Raw genomic sequence first — 18,490 nt, forward strand, 5'->3', positions numbered from 1 at the left:
TAAGACTGTAGAGTGTATAAGAAGAGTGATGTTTGAATTGAGAGATGAAAGAAAGTTAAGATTAGGAATGCAATGTTAAGATCTAATATAATCAAGAAGAGGTATCGGGCGGGTAGTGGTGGAGGGGAGACAAGGGTGGGTGGTAAGACTATGTATGTAATTTTATTTATATTTTATTTTTGGTTTCTTTCCTTTTGTCTTTTCTGTATCTTTTTGAATTTCTTAAAATAAAAATTCATTACTTCCCCCCCAAAAAACAAAACAATAAAAGGCTTTTCGATTTTAACACGCCCTAGCCCAACACAATACACCTACAGTTGCAATTTATGTAATATATGAACAACTAGATTTTATATTTAAAAACTGCAAATAAATAAACAAGTAAATAATTTTTTTAAAAAATAATAATAATGATCACACACTGCTCAAGCAATAAAAAACAAGAACGAGCAACACAGCGGTGAAAAGCACCAACCATCATGTCGTTCTCCACTTCCTCGTAAAGCCGGGCCAACCTCTCCTCGCGACCCTCGCCGGCGGAACTGGCTCGCTTCAGGCGCTCAGCCCAGCCTGCGTAATAGCTCTCTTCGAGGTCGCGATAGGCCAGAACCAACGTCCGCAGTCCCTCGCCGGCATATTCCTGGAGGTGGGGAGGAGAAGAGGAGGAGAAGGAGGAGGTGGAGAAGCAGGAAGCACTTTTTGCAGATCACCGTGGGTTGCCCCCAACTCAGCACGGTTCTATTTAATCGTCGCTTTTTTCTTTATTTACATGAAAGCGTCCGAAAGGGTTTTAGAATGCAAGAATAGCAACACGAAACCAAACATAAGAACATCCTTTGAACAAGAACCTAAAAATGCTGATCCGCAGAGAATCCGTAAAGAGGACGGTTCACACCCCACCCCATTAAAAGCAGGAGCAAAAAACAACAACAGAGGACACACACACATTCCCAATCCCCCTTCAAATTAAGGCCCAAATGCCCAGGCCAAAAAATGAAAAAGAAAAGAAGAAAGTTTGGCATCTAAAATGCCATTTTTAATGACTTCACCAAAATATATATACAGTGGTACCTCCGTTTACAAATACAATTGGTTCCGGAAGTCTGTACTTAACCTGAAGCGTACTTAACCTGAAGCGAACTTTCCCATTGAAAGTAATGGAAAGTGGATTAATCCATTCCAGACAGGTCCGCGGAGTACTTAAACTGAAAATACACAAACCGAGGCGTACTTAAACCAAGGTATGACTGTAAATATACAGTGGAACCTCGGTTTATGAACACCTCGGTTTACGAATTTTTGGTTTACGAACGCTGCGGACCCATCTGGAACAGATTAATTCACTTTCCATTACTTTCAATGGAAAAGTTCGCTTCAGTTTATGAACAGACTTCCGGAACCAATTACACCCATGCTTCGGGTTAAGTACGCTTCAGGTTGAGTACTCCGCGGACCCGTCTGGAACGGATTAATCCACTTTCCATTACTTTCAATGGGAAAGTTCGCTTCAGTTTATGAACGCTTCAGTTTATGAACAGACTTCCGGAACCAATTACACCCATGCTTCGGGTTAAGTACGCTTCAGGTTGAGTACTCCGCGGACCCGTCTGGAACGGATTAATCCACTTTCCATTACTTTCAATGGGAAAGTTCGCTTCAGTTTATGAACACTTTAGTTTATGAACAGACTTCCAGAACCAATTACACCCATGCTTCGGGTTAAGTACGCTTCAGGTTGAGTACTCCGCGGACCCGTCTGGAACGGATTAATCCACTTTCCATTACTTTCAATGGGAAAGTTCGCTTCAGTTTATGAACGCTTCAGTTTATGAACAGACACCCGGAACCAATTGTGTTCATAAACCGAGGTACCACTGTATCCATTATATACCGTATTTTTCCGTGTATAAGACTAGGTTTCCCCCCTAAAAAATAATGTCAAAAATTAGGGGGCGTCTTATACACAGATACATCTCTCTTCCCCCCATTTCTTAAATCTGAGTCCCCCAAAATAGGGGGCGTCTTATACATGGAGGGCTTATAGGCGGAACAATACGGTATGTAAAAATGCCCCTGCTGCAACCTGTCCTGTGGCACACTTAGATCCTTAATTCCACTTTTGTGTCAAATGAATTTCCCCATCTTCCTTCCCTGGTCGTCTTCCTTTATCCTGCATCACCTTCCCCATCAGTGCCGTTTTTCAATACCAGGAGAGAAAATTAAGAGCTCAGTGGGGATAAACAAGAATGAGAGAACTGCCAAAATCCTTGCCTCCCAAAAAAAGGAAATCCCATTTTTGAGAGTTCAAAGCGAAGCTGAACAGACACAAACTGAATTAGGTTTTAATTACTGCTTTGTAAGAACATCAGAAGGTCCTGGTTGATGGATCAGGCCAGTGGCCAATCACAGTCCAGCATCCTTTCTTCACAGTGGCCAATCAGGAAGTCCACAACAAAGGCAAGAGCCCCACCTCCTCGCTGTTACTTAAAAGTATGTAAGGAGAGACTGGGCTCGGATCAGGTCCAAAAGCCCATCCAGCCTGGGATCCTGTTCTCACAGTGGCCAAACGGCCCTAAGAACCTAGATAGACTGCCCCTGCACCTGGAGGTTCCTTTTTTGCAAATCATTTTTTATTGATTTTTCAAAAAATTTAACAATTGATTCAAATTCAAAACAAATTTAGAAGCTGACTTCCTACCCCGCTTTCAAGAAGTTTCTTTTCTCTCCCTCCTTTGCTGCTCACAGTGCAATCCTTTTTTTCCTAATTTCTGTTCCACTTCTTAGAAGTTTTAACATTTTATCGTTTATTGGCCACCCTGTTCTCAATTTCCGGGCATGTTTCAATCCCTGCTTAGCCTTTTGTTTAACCAATAACATTTCCCCAGTTATTCACGTAGAGTTATTCCTCCTTTGTAGACCTGGAAGTTTCGTAAGCATGCCAGAAGAGCCTGGCTTGCTGGATCAGGCCAAAGGGGGGCCCATCTAGCCCCCAGCATCCTGTCCTCAGTGGTCAACAGGATGCCGCAATGGGGAGCAAATCTCCCCATTTGCGATTCCCACCAACTGGTGGAGGAAGAATAACAGCCACCACGGCTAGCAGCCCTTGACAGGCTTAGCCTCCAAAAAGGTGCCTCTATTCAAGTCGCCCAAATTGGCAACCATCACTAGCCCCACAGGACGGCAGTTTTGATTTCCACCCACCCCCTCTCTCGCTCCCCCCCAAAAAAAACCTACTTACATTCAGGTGGTCAGTGGTGACATTATACAGCTCCTGGCGGCCTGGGTGAAGCCTCTCCAGCAAAATAGTGTCTGCTCCTTTGCAGTACAGCCGGATCTGCCCCTCGTGGTTCCGTACTTATGGGGAGCAGGGAGAAATAGAAATACTTTATTTTCACTGTTCCACTTGTTTACAGTGAGATTAAACGAGCCCCCTGTCCCCCCCCCACAATCTCTGTCCTTGTTACACTCTGTGTGCTGTTGCAACCCTCATGGGTCACTTCCGACCTATGGGCCTTAGGTGGCCGACCTATGGGCTAGTGCCTCTCCATCTTCTTTCAGCCTATCCTACCTCACAAGGCTGGCGTGAGTATAAATTGTAGCAGGAGACATGGGTTAAAATTTGAAATTATTTATAGAATATATAAAAGATATATTAGAAAAACCAAAACTCATACTAGATATATAAAGGTGCTATGAAGATTTAAGGATTTGGATAATGTGTAACGGTAATATTCACAAAAAGGTAGAGTTATTTGAATTATGGATGAATTTTAAAGATTTAAGTAAATAAGTATATTTAGAAATAAGGAAAACAGTACGTAGAGGTTGTATAAGGATTAAAAAGGGAGAAATTCAGTACCAGCTGAGAAGTCGTAGGGGGAGGAAAAGGGGAGGAGGGGGGGCAGGGCGGGAAAGAAAGACCGTTCGGAAAACGAGACAACTGTAACGACAATGTTATGGCTGTATCTTTTTATTAATATTATTTGTTTGTAACATTTTGCAGTGCATTAAATAAAGCTTTTTTTATATTAAAAAATAAAGGTGCTGGCCAGGGCTGCATCAATAGGAGTATAGCATCTAGATCAAGGGAAGTAATAGTACCACTGTATTCTGCTCTGGTCAGACCTCACCTGGAGTACTGTGTCCAGTTCTGGGCACCACAGTTCAAGAAAGATACTGACAAGCTGGAACATGTCCAGAAGAGGGCAACCAAAATGGTCAAAGGCCTGGAAATAATGCCTTATGAGGAACGGCTTAGGGAGCTGGGCATGTTTAGCCTGGAGAAGAGAAGGTTAAGGGGTGATATGATAGCCATGTTCAAATATAAAAAAGGATGTCATATAGAGGAGGGAGAAAGGTTGTTTTCTGCTGCTCCAGAGAAGCGGACACGGAGCAATGGATTCAAACTACAAGAAAGAAGATTCCACCTAAACATTAGAAAGATCTTCCTGACAGTAAGAGCTGTTCGGCAGTGGAATTTGCTGCCAAGGAGTGTGGTGGAGTCTCCTCCTTTGGAGGTCTTTAAGCAGCTTGACAGGCATATGTCAAGAATGCTTTGATGGTGTTTCCTGCTTGGCAGGGGGTTGGACTGGATGGCCCTTGTGGTCTCTTCCAACTCTATGATTCTATGATTCTATTATTCTAGGGTGCAAGTCATCCCTGAGAATGTTCCTCGCTCTTCTGAGACAACAGTTTCCCACGATAACATCTAGCGGACTCAGGGGACAGCCCACGATATCGTGTTGCTGTCTTTGCCACCCTCCGTAGGGACTCTCTGTCCATGGCTGTCAAACCAGCAAACCACACCGTAATGCAGTATGAAAGAACACTTTCTATCGTGGACCGATAGAAAGAAATCATCAGGGGAGACAAAGGGAGAGGAGACAAAAACCCCACAGATTTTAAGCACAAGCAGGTTGAAATTTATTTATTGCTGTTCTAGCTCGTTTTTCCTCCAATGAGCTCGAGGTGAAATATATGTCGTTTTGAGTTGGAAAAAAAATGTTAAAAATAACCTTTTCTAAAAAAAACAAAAACCTGAAGCTTTCCTTTTAGGAATTCTAGGTGCCGAAATCCCACGGGAACAGAAAAGGCTATTTATGTATGTGACTACAGCTGTGTGGATGTTACTGGCCCAAAGATGGAAAGAAGATAAAAGTCCCTACCAGAGAAAAATGGCAGGTGAAGTTAATGGACTGTGCTGAAAAGGCTAATATGACCGAAAGAGTAAAAAATCAGAAAGACAGGGGAGGGTAGAAGTCCAGGAGATTCCCTGGAATCTAGTTTTTCTGTTGTATATGTGACTGTAAGATTTCAACCTGAAAAACCAAATAAATAAATTTCTAAAAATAAAATAAAATAAATATACAGTATGCAGTTTCTTCCTCCTGCTGTATTTTATCCTCACAACCACCCTGTAAGGTACTGCAATCTGGGACGGGGGGAGAGAGCAAATGAGACTGACTGGCCCAAGGTAGATACCTGAAATGAGTCACAGAATCATAGAATTGTAGAGCTGGAAGGGACCCTGAGGATCATCTAGTCCAACCCCCTGCAATGCAGGAATATGCAGCTGTCCCTTACAGGGATCGAACCTGCAACCTTGGCATTATCAGCACCATGTTCTAACCGACTGAGCCACCCAGTGAGTCTACCCCTCTCTCTATGGCTGTAGACTGTTTTTAATCCTGAATTTCAAATTGTGGTAACCCGCCCAGGGACTTGCTGGAGAAGGGCGGGCAATCAATTTAACCCATGCCTCCTGCTACAATTTCTACTCACGCCAGCCTTGTGAGGTAGGATAGGCTGAAAGAAGATGGAGAGGCACTAGCCCAGAGGTCGGCCACCTAAGGCCCGTAGGCCGGAAGTGGCCCATGAGGGTTGCTTAACCGGCCCATGAGCAGCCCCCAAACTGAGCTGCCTGCTCGGCGAGTCCCTGCGCACTGCGCTAAACTGGCACAGCCCAGCACAGGGACTCTCTTCCGCGGCTCTGGAGATCGCTTCTGCGCGGGCGCGGTTTTCGGCCTCTGGGCAGGCGCAGACACAATAATTTCCGGCCCCGCGCTACGCCGGTCTGGCCCACAAAGGATCTCCGCGGGAGTGATCCAGCCCGTGTCCGGCAAGCCTTGCCAACCCCTGCAGTAGCCCAAGGTTTGGTAGCCGCTCCCCTGGTATCCCATCCCCATTCTCACCAATGACCGACATGCGCTTGCGGACGTTGTTGAAGTCCAAGATGGCCAGAAGCTGGTAGGTGACGGGCCGCCCCAGCTCCTGGATCACGATGGTCTTTGGGGTGCGTCCGCGGAAAACGAAGCCAAAGTTGCGGGAGGCGGTCACCAGGGCGCCCTCATCGGGGGACTGGGCTTTGTAAAACAACTCCCCTGTTTGGGTAAAGAGGAAGAAGAGAGAGAGAAATATGAAACTGGCGCTGCAAAATGGCTCCTGAAATACAAGAGACCGCCATCAGCATTGGCACTCTGCGGACTCCTGAAGACACACCTGCTTCGCTCCTGTTGTCGTTTTAACTGCTTTTAACTTGCTGGAATAGCTCAGTTGTTGGGTTAAAGTCCCGCGTTGGGCTAGACCAGGCATCCCTAAACTCGGCCCTCCAGATGCTTTGGGACTACAACTCCCATGATCCCTAACTAACAGGACCAGTGGTCAGGGATGATGGGAACTGTAGTCCCAAAACATCTGGAGGGCCAAGTTGGGGGATGCCTGGGCCAGACGACCCTCATGTCCCTTCCACCTCTACAATTCTACCCATTTAATAGTTATGCTTCTTAAACCGCTTCATCACATGTTTTAGTTGAGGGTGGTTTCAGCACATCAAGCAGTATATAAATTAATCAATAAAACCAACAGCTGCACCAACTCAGGCGATAATCTGCTTTACCACCCACCCTCAAAGTACTTCTCCGCAAGTGGATCCTTACAGAGAAAACGAAGGGCACCATTTGCTCAGGGCGGCCGCTATGGGGCCTTTACCACTCAGAGGTTGGGGGTGGGAGCCTCAGCCGCAGGGGAGGAAATGTGCCCCCCCCCCAAAAAAACCTTCTCTGTCTGGCTCATGGGATGCTCCTCAAGCCACGCCCTGTCTTCCTTCCTCTCATTGGTCTTGCTTGCCTGGTGTGTGTAAGCAACCTTTGCCTATCTAGACTATACAAAAGTATAAAAGGTAAGAGTCACATCCCTTGCTTCACCCCCTTTTGCCTCTGTCCCCACCCAGGTTGTTCAGGAAGCAATGTGGCCTTGGGATGTGGGGGAAGACTCGTGTGTGTGTGTGTGTGTGTGTGTGAGTGAGTGAGTGAGTGAGAGAGAGATTTTTATTAAATTTTCTGTTCTACAATTTAGAATATTCATTTAAAATGTCACCGACTTCCCTTCTCCTCTTTCCATGGTTCATTTTGCATATTAAATAAATCCCTGCATATTTTACATAAACTAAACCATTCGGTATTTCCATTATTACATCCATCAAAACTTATTTACCCTGTTGAATTTATCTTAATGCTGCCAACGTTTTCAAGTGTGCACAATTTCTCCCCACATATTCAATAAACACTTTCCAATCTTCTCTAAACGTATGTTCTTCTTGCTCTCTTATTCTATATGTTAGGTCTAGAAGCTGCGCATATTTCATCAGTTTAAGTTGCCATTCCTTGCTCGTTTTCCATTTCTGGGCTAACAGAACATAGGCCACTGTAGTGGCAGACATCAACCACCTTTTTTGACACCTGGGAATTTCCATTTGAATTATCCCCAACAAAAAGGACTCTGGGTGTGGTTGTTGTTTTTGGAAAAGTGCTTTTAAATATTTTTTTCAATTCATTATGAATTATTTCCCAATACTCTTTTACCCTGTTACAGGTCCACCACATATGAAAGAAGGCCTCACTGCATCTCCAGCACTTATCTGATTCAGTCTTCTACATCTTAGCAAGCCTAAAATTAAAGGTAAAGGACCATTAGGTCCAGTCGCGGACAACTCTGGGGTTGCGGCGCTCATCTCACTTTATTGGCCGTGGGAGCCGGTGTACAGCTTCCAGGTCATGTGGCCAGCATGACTAAGCCACTTCTGGCGAACCAGAGCAGCACACGGAAACGCCGTTTACCTTCCCGCCAGAGCGGTACCTATTTATCTACTTGCACTTCAATGTGCTTTCGAACTGCTAGGTGGGCAGGAGCTGGGACCGAACAACGGGAGCTCACCCCGTTGTGGGGATTCGAACCGACAACCTTCTGATAGGCAAGCCCAAGAGGCTCAGTGGTTTAACCCACAGCGCCACCTGCATCCCCGTTAGCAAGCCTAATTGGAGTTAAATACCATCTGCAAATCATTTTCAAGTATTGCTCCTTCAAGGAATAACATGCTGTAAACTTCAGAAGACTCTCCATCCCTTGTAGCAGGGCCAACATCGCCTCCTCTTCCCACACCCACACCCCCATTTTTTAAAAGACCCTGATCCCAACCTGGGCTCTTCTCCTCGGACATGACCGTGTGGCAGAGGGAGAGGAGGCGGAAGAACTCGTGCACATGAGGGTCGCCGAGCTTGACTGCTTCCAGCAGCGCCGCATCCCAGAAGGTGAACTTGGGGTCCGCCAGGGGATTGAAAGAGAAGTCCACCGGTTCCGTTTTCTGGGGGAGGTGGGGAGAGAAGAGAAGAAAGGGTTAAAAACAGTGGTGGCCGGGTGAGTGTGGGGACTGGTAGGGTGGGAGGCCAGGAGCTCGACAGTAGGGGGCGCCAGAGGCAATGGCAGGTGGGTTTTCGCCCCCATTCCCCTGCTCCTGATCCCTGCTGAGTTCTCACATGATCAAAACTGAGAGGAAGGAGGGGGAAGATGCTGGGAGGGAGACACACCTCCTGGACTGGATGTAAGAAAGGCGGCAGGCAGGTGAGGAGTTGCCGGAGAGCCGAGTGAAGCTGGTGGGGCATAGCCCCATTTGCCCAAAGAGAACAGCCTCCCATGGCCAGCAATATCACCCAAGATAATAATTGCCTATTTTTTGAGGCTATTATTGGATTGTTGTAATTGAAAACTAATACAAATTATTATTAAAAATTAATAATGCCTATTTTGACGAGGGCTAATGGGGGGCATATAAAAAGCCACCCTACATAAACTTTTTTTGGGGTGGGGGGATTTGCAGCGAAGGTTTCATTTGGTCCACATTTTTAAGTCACTGGGACCACATTCGTGCTTCCAGGACAAATATGCCACTCGAAATACAAAAACTCCTACTTTCGAACGAAGGATTTTCATCCTCCAGACGGGACATTGGGGAGTTTAAGATTAATCTTTCTCTTAATAGATTGTAAGCTCATCGGGGCAGGGACTTTGTCCTTTTGCGCGCTGTGGAATGCCATGCATCCTAATGGGAGTATATAAATTAATTAGGTGACCATTATCACTGTTATTATTCCCGATAATAGGTGCCAGCTCTGCGGGTGGGTCTTTCCGCCACCACTTTCCTTCCCCCTCCCCGCCCCCTGGGGTTCTGTACTGCATGCCTCCCCTTAATTAAACCCCTTTCTCCGCTCCTTTCTGCCATCCATCCCGTCGCCGAGATTCTCCCACAGCTCCTACCTCTCCGAGCTCAGCCTTGTAACCCAGAACGTCCAGGACATCACCTGCGAGACAGAGAAAAATAAAGAGCGAGGGTTACGACCTTTTACAGGTCCACCACATATGAAAGAATGGACCCTCAACCTCAGCACTATTCAGTCTTCTACATCTTAGCAAGCCTAAAGGTAAAGGTAAAGGGACCCCTGACCATTAGGTCCAGTCGTGACCGACTCTGCGGTTGCGGCGCTCATCTCCCGTTATTGGCCGAGGGAGCCAGCGTACAGCATGACAAAGCCGCTTCTGGCGAACCAGAGCAGCACACGGAAATGCTGTTTACCTTCCCACCGGAGTGGTACCTATTTATCTACTTGCACTAGACTATTCCTTCTCCTAGATGGGCTCCCTTTCCAGGCGGACGAGCCCCATCTGCTCCTCACTTCCCTCTACAGCATGTGCAGAAACTGCTTTCTTGAACATCGGGCTCATTATTGGTCTTGTCTGTTCAATCCGCTGGAATCTGTCTTCACATGCAGTGGAAGTCCCTAACTCACCGGGGTTTGAGACCCATTGGCTACCCTTCCCTCAGCTTGAATAGTACAGTGGTACCTTGGTACTCGAACGGCTTGGCTCCCGAATAAATTGGCTCCCAAACGCTGCAAACCCGGAAGTAAGTGTTCTGGTTTGTGAACATTTTTCAGAAGCTGAGCGTCCAACGTGGCTTCCGCTTGAGTGCAGGAAGCTCCTGCAGCCAGGCGAAAACCGCACCTTGGTTTTCGAATGGTTTCGGGAGTCAAACAGACTCCAAGAACAGATTAAGTTCGAGAACCAAGGTAGAGAAGAAGAAGAAGAAGAAGAAGAAGAAGAAGAAGAAGAAGAAGAAGAAGAAGAAGAAGAAGAGGAAGAGGAAGAGGAAGAGGAGGAAGAAGAAGAAGAAGAAGAAGAAGAAGAAGAAGAAGAAGAAGAAGAAGAAGAAGAAGAAGAAGAAGAAGAAGAAGAAGAAGAAGAAGACGACGACGTGTGATCCTGTCCTCTGGGGTATTAGCCACCCCTCCCAATTTGGTGTCATCTGCAAACTTGATCAGGATGCCCTCAAGCCCATCATCCAAGTCATTGATAAAGATGTTGAATAAGACTGGGCCCAAGACAGAACCCTGTGGCACCCCACTAGTCACTTCTCTCCAGGAGAGAAGTGTGGTGGAGTCTCCTTCTTTGGAGGTCTTTAAGCGGAGGCTTGACGGCTATCTGTCAGGAATGGTGTTTCCTGCTTGGCAGGGGGTTGGACTGGATGGCCCTTGTGGTCTCTTCCAACTCTATGATTCTATGATTCTACGATTCTAAGAAGAAGAACCAATAACAGCAACTTTTTTATTAAAAAAACCTAGTCATAATGACAACAAAACTGGTTTCGAACCCGGTGCCTGAATTTTGGGCCACCTGGCTTACCGTAGCTGCGCCCGTTCACCGAGCACTTGCTGAAGACCATGATGTTCTGGGTGAGGGTACCCGTCTTGTCAGAGAAGATGTACTCCACCTGCCCCAGCTCCTCATTCAGGGTCGTGGTCCGGGCCTCGGCCGGCGTGCACCTCTTCACGCAATACATCTTCTTATCCCAGTTGATGAAGTAGCTGTGCCCGAGGCGAATCACCTCCACGCTGCACAGACACGGGAGGAGGAAGAGGTTAGCGCAGGGCTAGAAACCAACCTGTGGCACCAAGGTAAAATTCATTCCCCCACTCTCTTTTTTTGCCTCTGGCCCAGACTACCACTGGCACGTGGCCCTCGGAAACATGCCCTCGGGTTCCTTGCCTCTGGATTGGGCCCAGGGCCTGGAGAGATCCACCAAATGTCCCCTGGCCTGCCTGGAGGCTCCCCGAAACCACAGATTTACAGACAGGTGGGTGTAAAAGCTGCTCTGAACCCGCAGGATAGAAATCCAAAGAATGAACAAAGAAACAAACAGAAGCACCAAGAAATGAGAGGAAGACCTGGGAATCGGCTGGTCACAGGCCTTAAACACTCTCCCCTACCAGGGTTTGGGGGAAGGGGCGGAAAGATAGATTACACCTTATAGAAAAACAGGAAGCTGCCTCATATTGAGTCAGGTCATTTGGTCCATCTAACTCAGTACAAGCCACTCCGCATTTACAAGTGACATATTTGCACGCAACTGTGCACACTTGCAGTACCAGGAACCTGGAAATAGGGAGTACCCTGGCTTGCGAAGAAGGTAAAGGACCCCCAGATGGTAAAGTCCAGTCAAAGGCAACTATGGGGTTGCAGCACGCGTCTTGCTTTCAGGCCAAGGAAGCCGGCGTTTCTGGGTCATGTGGCCAGCATGACTAAACCGTTTCTGGCGCAATGGAAACCAGAGCGCACGAAAACGCCATTTGCCTTCCCGCCGGAGCAGTACCTATTTATCTACTTGCACTTTGGCGTGCTTTCGAACTGCTAGGTTGGCAGGAGCAGGGACCGAGCAACGGGAGCTCACCCCGTCGCGGGGATTCGAACCGCCGACCTTCTGATCGGCAAGCCCAAGAGGCTCAGTGGTTTAGACCACAGTGCCACCCGCATCCCCTGGCTTGCGAGCAGACTCTCCAGAGCCCAAAGGTGGAGGCCTTACTGCTTAACACATGAGCAAGCCCCACTGCCCCCCAGGCATGTGCGTGCCAGAGGGGCAGCAGGGGTTTTCTTAACCAGCTCCGCTGATGGGCAGGGAAGCTGCTTCCCTGTGGGTCAGCTGTACAAGCTGGGGATGTCATTGGGATTGAACCCGGGTCCTTTGACAAGCAAAGCAGTTGCTCTATCACTGAGCTATGGCCTTCCCTTAAAAATAATTGCTTGTGGAATTGAACTAAGAGAAATCCCAGGAAGCTGACTTAGACAGGTGTATCACCCAGCTCAGCATTGTCAACACTGACCGGCAGAGTCTCTCCAGGTGTTAAGGCAGGAGATGCTCCCATCTGTACCTGGGAGATGCCAGGAATTGAACCTGGGATCTTCTGCATGCTCTAACCACTGAGCTACATGCCTTATGCAGCTCACCGGATTTTATGGAATGGATCATCCCACTCACCCCCTACCTCACCGTAAGCTGCAAGGACCCAAGCAGGGCGGGAAGAGGGATTTGGGGTGGCGGCGCATGCTCTTACCTGGGGGCTAAGGGTGTGAGGGAGAAAGAGAAATTCGTGCTAAAGAATCCAAAAGAAAAAGAGAAATTAAACCAACCGAAAAGAGAACAGACACAGATAGCAGGGTTGCAGGCAGGGAGAAAATAAGATGAAACCCAAAAACAGAAATGTGGCAGTGCAGAGATCAGGACATACTAAACGTGGATGACAGAGGCATCATTAGGAGAAGGTGGGATGAGCACAGCAGATCGTTCCTGGTAATAGCATCCGCATAGAATCACAGACTTGTAAAGCTGGAAGGGACCCAAAGGTCATCTAGTCCAACCCCCTGCAATGCAGGGGTCTCAAAACATGGTCACCCATCCAACTTGAAACCACACCGGACCCTGCTTAGCTTTGCAAAGCTGCAAGCAGCTTCATTGCTACACCACTAGGAGGATCCAAAGTCTCAATTCCATCTCCTCCTGAAGTTGTAGGCGGGTTTTGAGTCAGCACAAGCTCCAGTTGCAATCTCAGCTCAGCTGTGAACTTGTTGGAGGTGAAGCGGTAGGCAAGTCACTCGACCTCAACCTTCCCCATCTGTAATAGGGGTGTAATAAATGCTGGCATGTCTTACAGGGGTTGATGCAAGGATTGTGGGCCTGTATTACGTAGGGGCCGTGCCTGCACGAAGCTGCAGAAGGCTCAGTCTCACTGACCCTTTCTGTTTGCAAGGAGGAGAATGGGAGAGTTCGCTTTCATTTTTAGACACCTTGCAGTTTGTCGTGACATCCAAAACAGGGCAGATTACCGCCAGTTGAAACTACGCGCAGCAGAAACAAGCTACCTCCAAAACCTAGTTTATTAATAATAATAATAATAATAATAATAATAATAATAATAATAATAATAATTTATTATCTATACCCCGCCCATCTGGCTGGGTTTCCCCAGCCTTTCTGGGCGGCTTACAACCGAATATTAAAAACAGTACAGCATCAAACATTAAAAACTTCCCTAAACAGGGCCGCCTTCAGTTGTCTTCTAAAAGTAAATTAGTCGCTGGCTTGTTTTCCCTAACCATGGTTAAGATTATCCATGGTTAAGACTAACCATGGTTAAGACTAACCACGGTTAAGACTAACCATGGTTAAGATTAACCACAGGCCCTTTTTAACAAGTCAAGGCAACCATACGTCAGGCATGTACCCCAATATATTATGACCCCCTTATTGAGCTACTGAGAATATTGAAAGGCACATCCCATTACCGCTAGGAATTATTAAGGGTGACAAAAACAGTGGGGGAGTAACGCAAGTAATAGAGAAAATTTAAATGAAAGTGATGTGTTAAAGTTTTGGAAGTTGTTTTTTATTAACTATGGTGCAAATGAAATGTATATTTCTTTTTTTTGTATAGATTTTAATATTAATAAAGATTTTTTTGCAAAAAAAAAAAAAACAGTGGGGGGGAGAAGAGCATCTCAAAATACCTGACGTAGAGGGAGATGGGGACGACCGTGTTCAGGATGATGATGTAGGACCAGAAGGAGAGGAAGCCAGAGAAAAAGGCACTGTCGACCGCCTCGTCCCAGGGCAGGTAGATCTGGAAGCAGGCGCCCACCTCGTACTCCCAGATGGAGTTGCCGATGGCCAGGATGACGCCCATGCACACAAGAAAGCCGAAGATCTGCCGGAGAAGGTGCACAGAGTATTGAAAGCAGACCAATAAAACACGCAAAGAGAGGGCAGAATCTTCTAGGCTCAGGCAGAACGGGAGGGGAGACTCCTTGCTTAAAAACTGTGAGGAGAAGGGAGTCCTCCTGTGGCCCAATGGGTCAGTGCATCCGGCTGTTAACCAGAAGGTTGGTGGTTCGAGCCCACCCAGGGACGGCTGCAGGCAGAATCCCTGTATTGCAGGGGGTTGGACTAGATGACCCTGGGAGGATCTCACCCAACTCTAAATTCTAGGAAGGGAGGGATGGAGCGGGGAGCTTACCTACCCAAAGCACCAAGGTGTTCATCAAGCGGTCAATGCTCGTTCTCTTGAATTTCGTGCGGCCGCTGTTCTGCATCAGTTTGGTGTCTGGGCCTGGAGGAGCCAGAGAAATAAACATACAGGAGGAACGTGAACTAATTCACAGTAAGTTGACCCCAGCATTTAAAACATCTGCAATGGCGATGACTGGCAAATGGAGATGACGGACTTTATGGAACTTGCCGAAATGACTGGGAGACACCGCGACCGGGAAGAAGAGGAGGTGGAGGAAGATTGGAAGAAATTTAAGTTATATCTTGAAAAATATTGTAATATTTAATATCCCTTAGGGAGTGTTGGAGGCTGTCGGTGTAAATATAGGGAATAGGTTACGTTTTTATAATTTATTTCTTTATATATACATATATGTATAGTTAGATTTCAAGGAGGTATTGAATTTTGGAATTGCCAAAGATGATTTGACATGAAATTCGGAGGGACGGGATTGGGGGGAGTTATTTACCACTGTTTTAAAAAAATTCTGAATTTATAAGAAATATTTTTGTTTGTTTCATGTTTGTTTGTTTTATTTTGTAAAATGGATAAATATTATTGTAAAAATAAAATAAAATAAAACATCTGCACTGGCTGCCCATCTACTCCCGAGCCAGGCCCCAGGTTCTTGTCTTAAGTTACGAAGCCCCAAACAAATTAAGATCCAAGGTTACTGCTTTGAGGACTTGCCCCTGTAACAATGTAAATTTCCTGCATTGGGCTAGATCAGGCACGTCCAACTAGGTTTTTTAGGGGGAGACACCAGAGTTGTTGAGCATTTTTTTCCCTTTCCTTTTTATTTTATTTTTTTGGGGGGGAATAACGATCGCTAAGGATCCAGCTATCGACCAGGATTGACCAGGAACACCCTGCGATCTACCAGTAGATCACGATTGACCAGCTGGTCATGCCTGGCCTAGATGACCCTTGGGGCCCCTTTCAACTCTACAATTTTATGGTTCCATGAAATGAAATAAGTAAGTCAAGGGTGGGGGGCACAGACTTCCCCCCCCCATTGTTGTGACAGGGACCTTGTGAAACGATTCACCCTCTTTTCAACCACATCCTGACAGAACTTCAGGAGGCCATGAGAGATCAGGTGGGGGAGGGATAATAACCCGCCTCCCTTTTCCCTTGTGTGTTGGGTCTTTCCAGATTGTGCATCGAAGGGCAGCCTGATTTTGGGGGTGGTTTGTGGGGAGGCAAGGTGCTCTGGGTGAGGCTCCTTGGCTGAAGAGCAGCGTATGAAGCGCTGTAAGGAAAAGTGAAATCAGCTGAAAATAACCTCACGCACCTGCGAAGATGACAAGACCAAAACACCACTCTGTATTGCGGAGGACGCAGCCACGAAGCAGCATATTCTGGTTGCTCAAGGGGTGCTTGCTGTCCTTCCAGTAGAGCGTCCCGCTGAACTTGTCCAACTTATTGTTGGGCGGCTCGCAGATCACCTCCCCTGAAGTCAAAAGGCATCAATTCATAACAAAATCCCCAGCCGGAAGTAACTTACTTACATTTCCTCCAAGCGAGGAAATGCAAAGATCGCTTTTGCTGGGTGCAGCAAGCAGAGGCTGGAGGTGCCCACTGGGTGCTAGGTGGGGAGCCCAACAGCAGGTGGCGCAAGAGCCAATGGGAGACTAAGAGGAAGAGGGAGCTCAGCTATTCATGGTCCACCTAAACGGCCTCGGTCCAGTATACCTGAAGGAGCATCTCCATCCCCATCATTCAGCCCGGACACTGAGGTCCAGCGCCAAGGGCCTTCTGGCAGTTTCCTCACTGCGAGAAGTGAGGTTACGGGGAACTAGGCAGAGGGCCTTCTCGGTAGTGGCGCCCGCCCTGTGAATGCCCTCCCGTTAGATGTCAAGGAAATAAACAACTACAGTGGTACCTCAGGTTAAGAACTTAGTTCGTTCCATTCTTAACCTGAAACTGTTCTTAACCTGAGGTACTACTTTAGCTAATGGGGCCTCCCGCTGCTGCCGTGCTGCCGCCGCGCGATTTCTGTTCTCATCCTGAAGCAAAGTTCTTAACCCGAGGTACTAGTTCTGGGTTAGCGGAGCCTGTAACCTGAAGCGTCTATAACCCGAGGTATGACTGTACTGTATTGGACTTTTAGAAGACATCTGAAGGCAGCCCTGTTTAGAGAAGCTTTTGATGTCTGATGTTTTATTGTATTTTTAACATTCTGTTGGGAGCTGCCTAGAGTGGCTGGGGAAACCGAGCTGGATGGGCAGGTATAAATAAGAAATTTATTAATCATCATCATGATCATCATCACTTTGACGAGGATTTCTACTCCAAACACAGCAAGGTCTAAACAGGTTCATTCTTCATTTCCTCCTTTTCCCCCTTGCTGAGCTTGCAGGTGCCCTCAGTCGCTTTTCCAATTCAACGAAAGTTCAGATCTGGAAGATCTCTGGGGCAGAGACTTATCTGGCCGGAGTTTTATTGAGGATGGCCCCCCATGCCCTCCTCCCGTTCCCTCAGCATTTTATAATGTAAGCTTCCTGGGGCAGGGACCCGTCCCTTTGCACTCTGGAGCGTTTCTCAGCCCCAAGAGACAAAGGACTCGGTCCAGGCAGGGGGAAACACACTCAAGGCGGGAGGGGGTGTCCCAAGAGCCAGTTAGGAAAACCTGCATGCTCTGCGTCCCATGCAAAATCACGCCCCCCCCCCCACTCACCATCAAAGTGCGCAAGCTTGCTGGTGTCACTCAGCTCCGACGTCACTGGGATGGCCTGACGGACCTTCATGTTGGTCTCCCTGGAGGCAAAAGCAGCATTAAGCATGGAGAGGTGGGGGGGAGGGCAAGGAGCAGGCCCAGGCGCACTCAAGCCTACCCCCAATGAGAAGAGGCACGGTAAGAACCTATGAAGTGCCCTGGCGGATCAGGGATCCAAGAGGCACAGCGTCCTGCTCCTCACAGATGTCTCCAGAAAGGCCTAAAGGCAGGCAGGAAAAGCCTACGGCCAGGTGGCGGCTGGTTTACCAACCTCCCCCATCAGCAACTGACATTCAGACAGACTGTGTCTGAACAGGGAGGCTCCGCCGAGCTCGCTCCCATTTGTTTGCCGATTTACAAACCGCTTCACGGGCAAAAATTTTAAATGTTTTGATTGAAAGGCTGAGGTTCTATTTTGCTGCCAATGGCATTCTATAGAACGTAGAAATTCTCTATTCTTTTCTAATATATATATTTGGACCTGAGTTATAACCATGAAGAGCCTTGTTTAAACGTAAATGGGATGAATGAAATGAACTAGGTAAGCAGTTCGGATCCCCTTGGAAGAAAAACAGCTGACACGCTAAAAACAGCCACCCTATGGAACTCCCTGCCTCTTGACAAGAGCCAGCCACCTTCACTTTTCTGCACCCGCTAAAAACATTTTTGTTTAAGCAAGCCTATCCAGACATGTGGAACGTGTACATGTGCTTCAATTTGGTTTTCACATTATCGGTTTTAATTATTTTTGGAGGTTTCAAATTGTTGCTTTGTTTTCTTACCGATAATGTCATTGTTCTATTCCTCTTGTAAACTGCTTTGGGGTTTTGTTTTTACAATTAAGCAGTACAGTCCTACCTCGGGTTAGACGCTTCAGGTTGCATCTTTTCAGGTTGCATCCTGCGCCGAACCCAGAAGTACCCGAACGGGTTACTTCCAGGTTTTGGTGCTCGCGCATGCACAGAAGTGCTAAATCGCGCTTTGCGCATGCGCGCTGAATCACAACCCGCACGTGCGCAGATGCGTCGCTGCAGGTTGCGAACGCTGCAGGTTGTGAACGTGCCTC

The 18,490-nt window shown here is 47.3% G+C and overlaps 1 protein-coding gene and 1 non-coding gene across 3 annotated transcripts in view; one reads left to right on the forward strand and one right to left on the reverse strand.

Annotated features, from left to right (window-relative positions):
• The window catches only part of ATP8B2 (ATPase phospholipid transporting 8B2), a 49,600-nt gene that overhangs the window by 12,355 nt on the left and 18,755 nt on the right, over positions 1–18,490 (reverse strand). For both annotated transcript variants that reach the window (XM_035098904.2, XM_035098901.2), the window contains 10 exons: positions 17,386–17,465; positions 16,000–16,158; positions 14,677–14,765; positions 14,167–14,363; positions 11,011–11,219; positions 9,589–9,632; positions 8,473–8,638; positions 6,192–6,380; positions 3,239–3,354; positions 476–640 (listed from right to left, as the gene is read on the reverse strand). In XM_035098904.2, the coding sequence (XP_034954795.1) occupies positions 476–640; positions 3,239–3,354; positions 6,192–6,380; positions 8,473–8,638; positions 9,589–9,632; positions 11,011–11,219; positions 14,167–14,363; positions 14,677–14,765; positions 16,000–16,158; positions 17,386–17,465 (1,414 nt within the window). The remainder of the gene's footprint in view (positions 1–475; positions 641–3,238; positions 3,355–6,191; positions 6,381–8,472; positions 8,639–9,588; positions 9,633–11,010; positions 11,220–14,166; positions 14,364–14,676; positions 14,766–15,999; positions 16,159–17,385; positions 17,466–18,490) is intronic.
• TRNAN-GUU (transfer RNA asparagine (anticodon GUU)) lies at positions 14,491–14,566 on the forward strand. Its single transcript has one exon. It is a non-coding gene; the product is annotated as a tRNA-Asn (tRNA).

The sequence above is a fragment of the Zootoca vivipara genome, chromosome 17 (genome assembly GCF_963506605.1).
Source record: "Zootoca vivipara chromosome 17, rZooViv1.1, whole genome shotgun sequence".
NCBI lineage: Eukaryota > Metazoa > Chordata > Lepidosauria > Squamata > Lacertidae > Zootoca > Zootoca vivipara.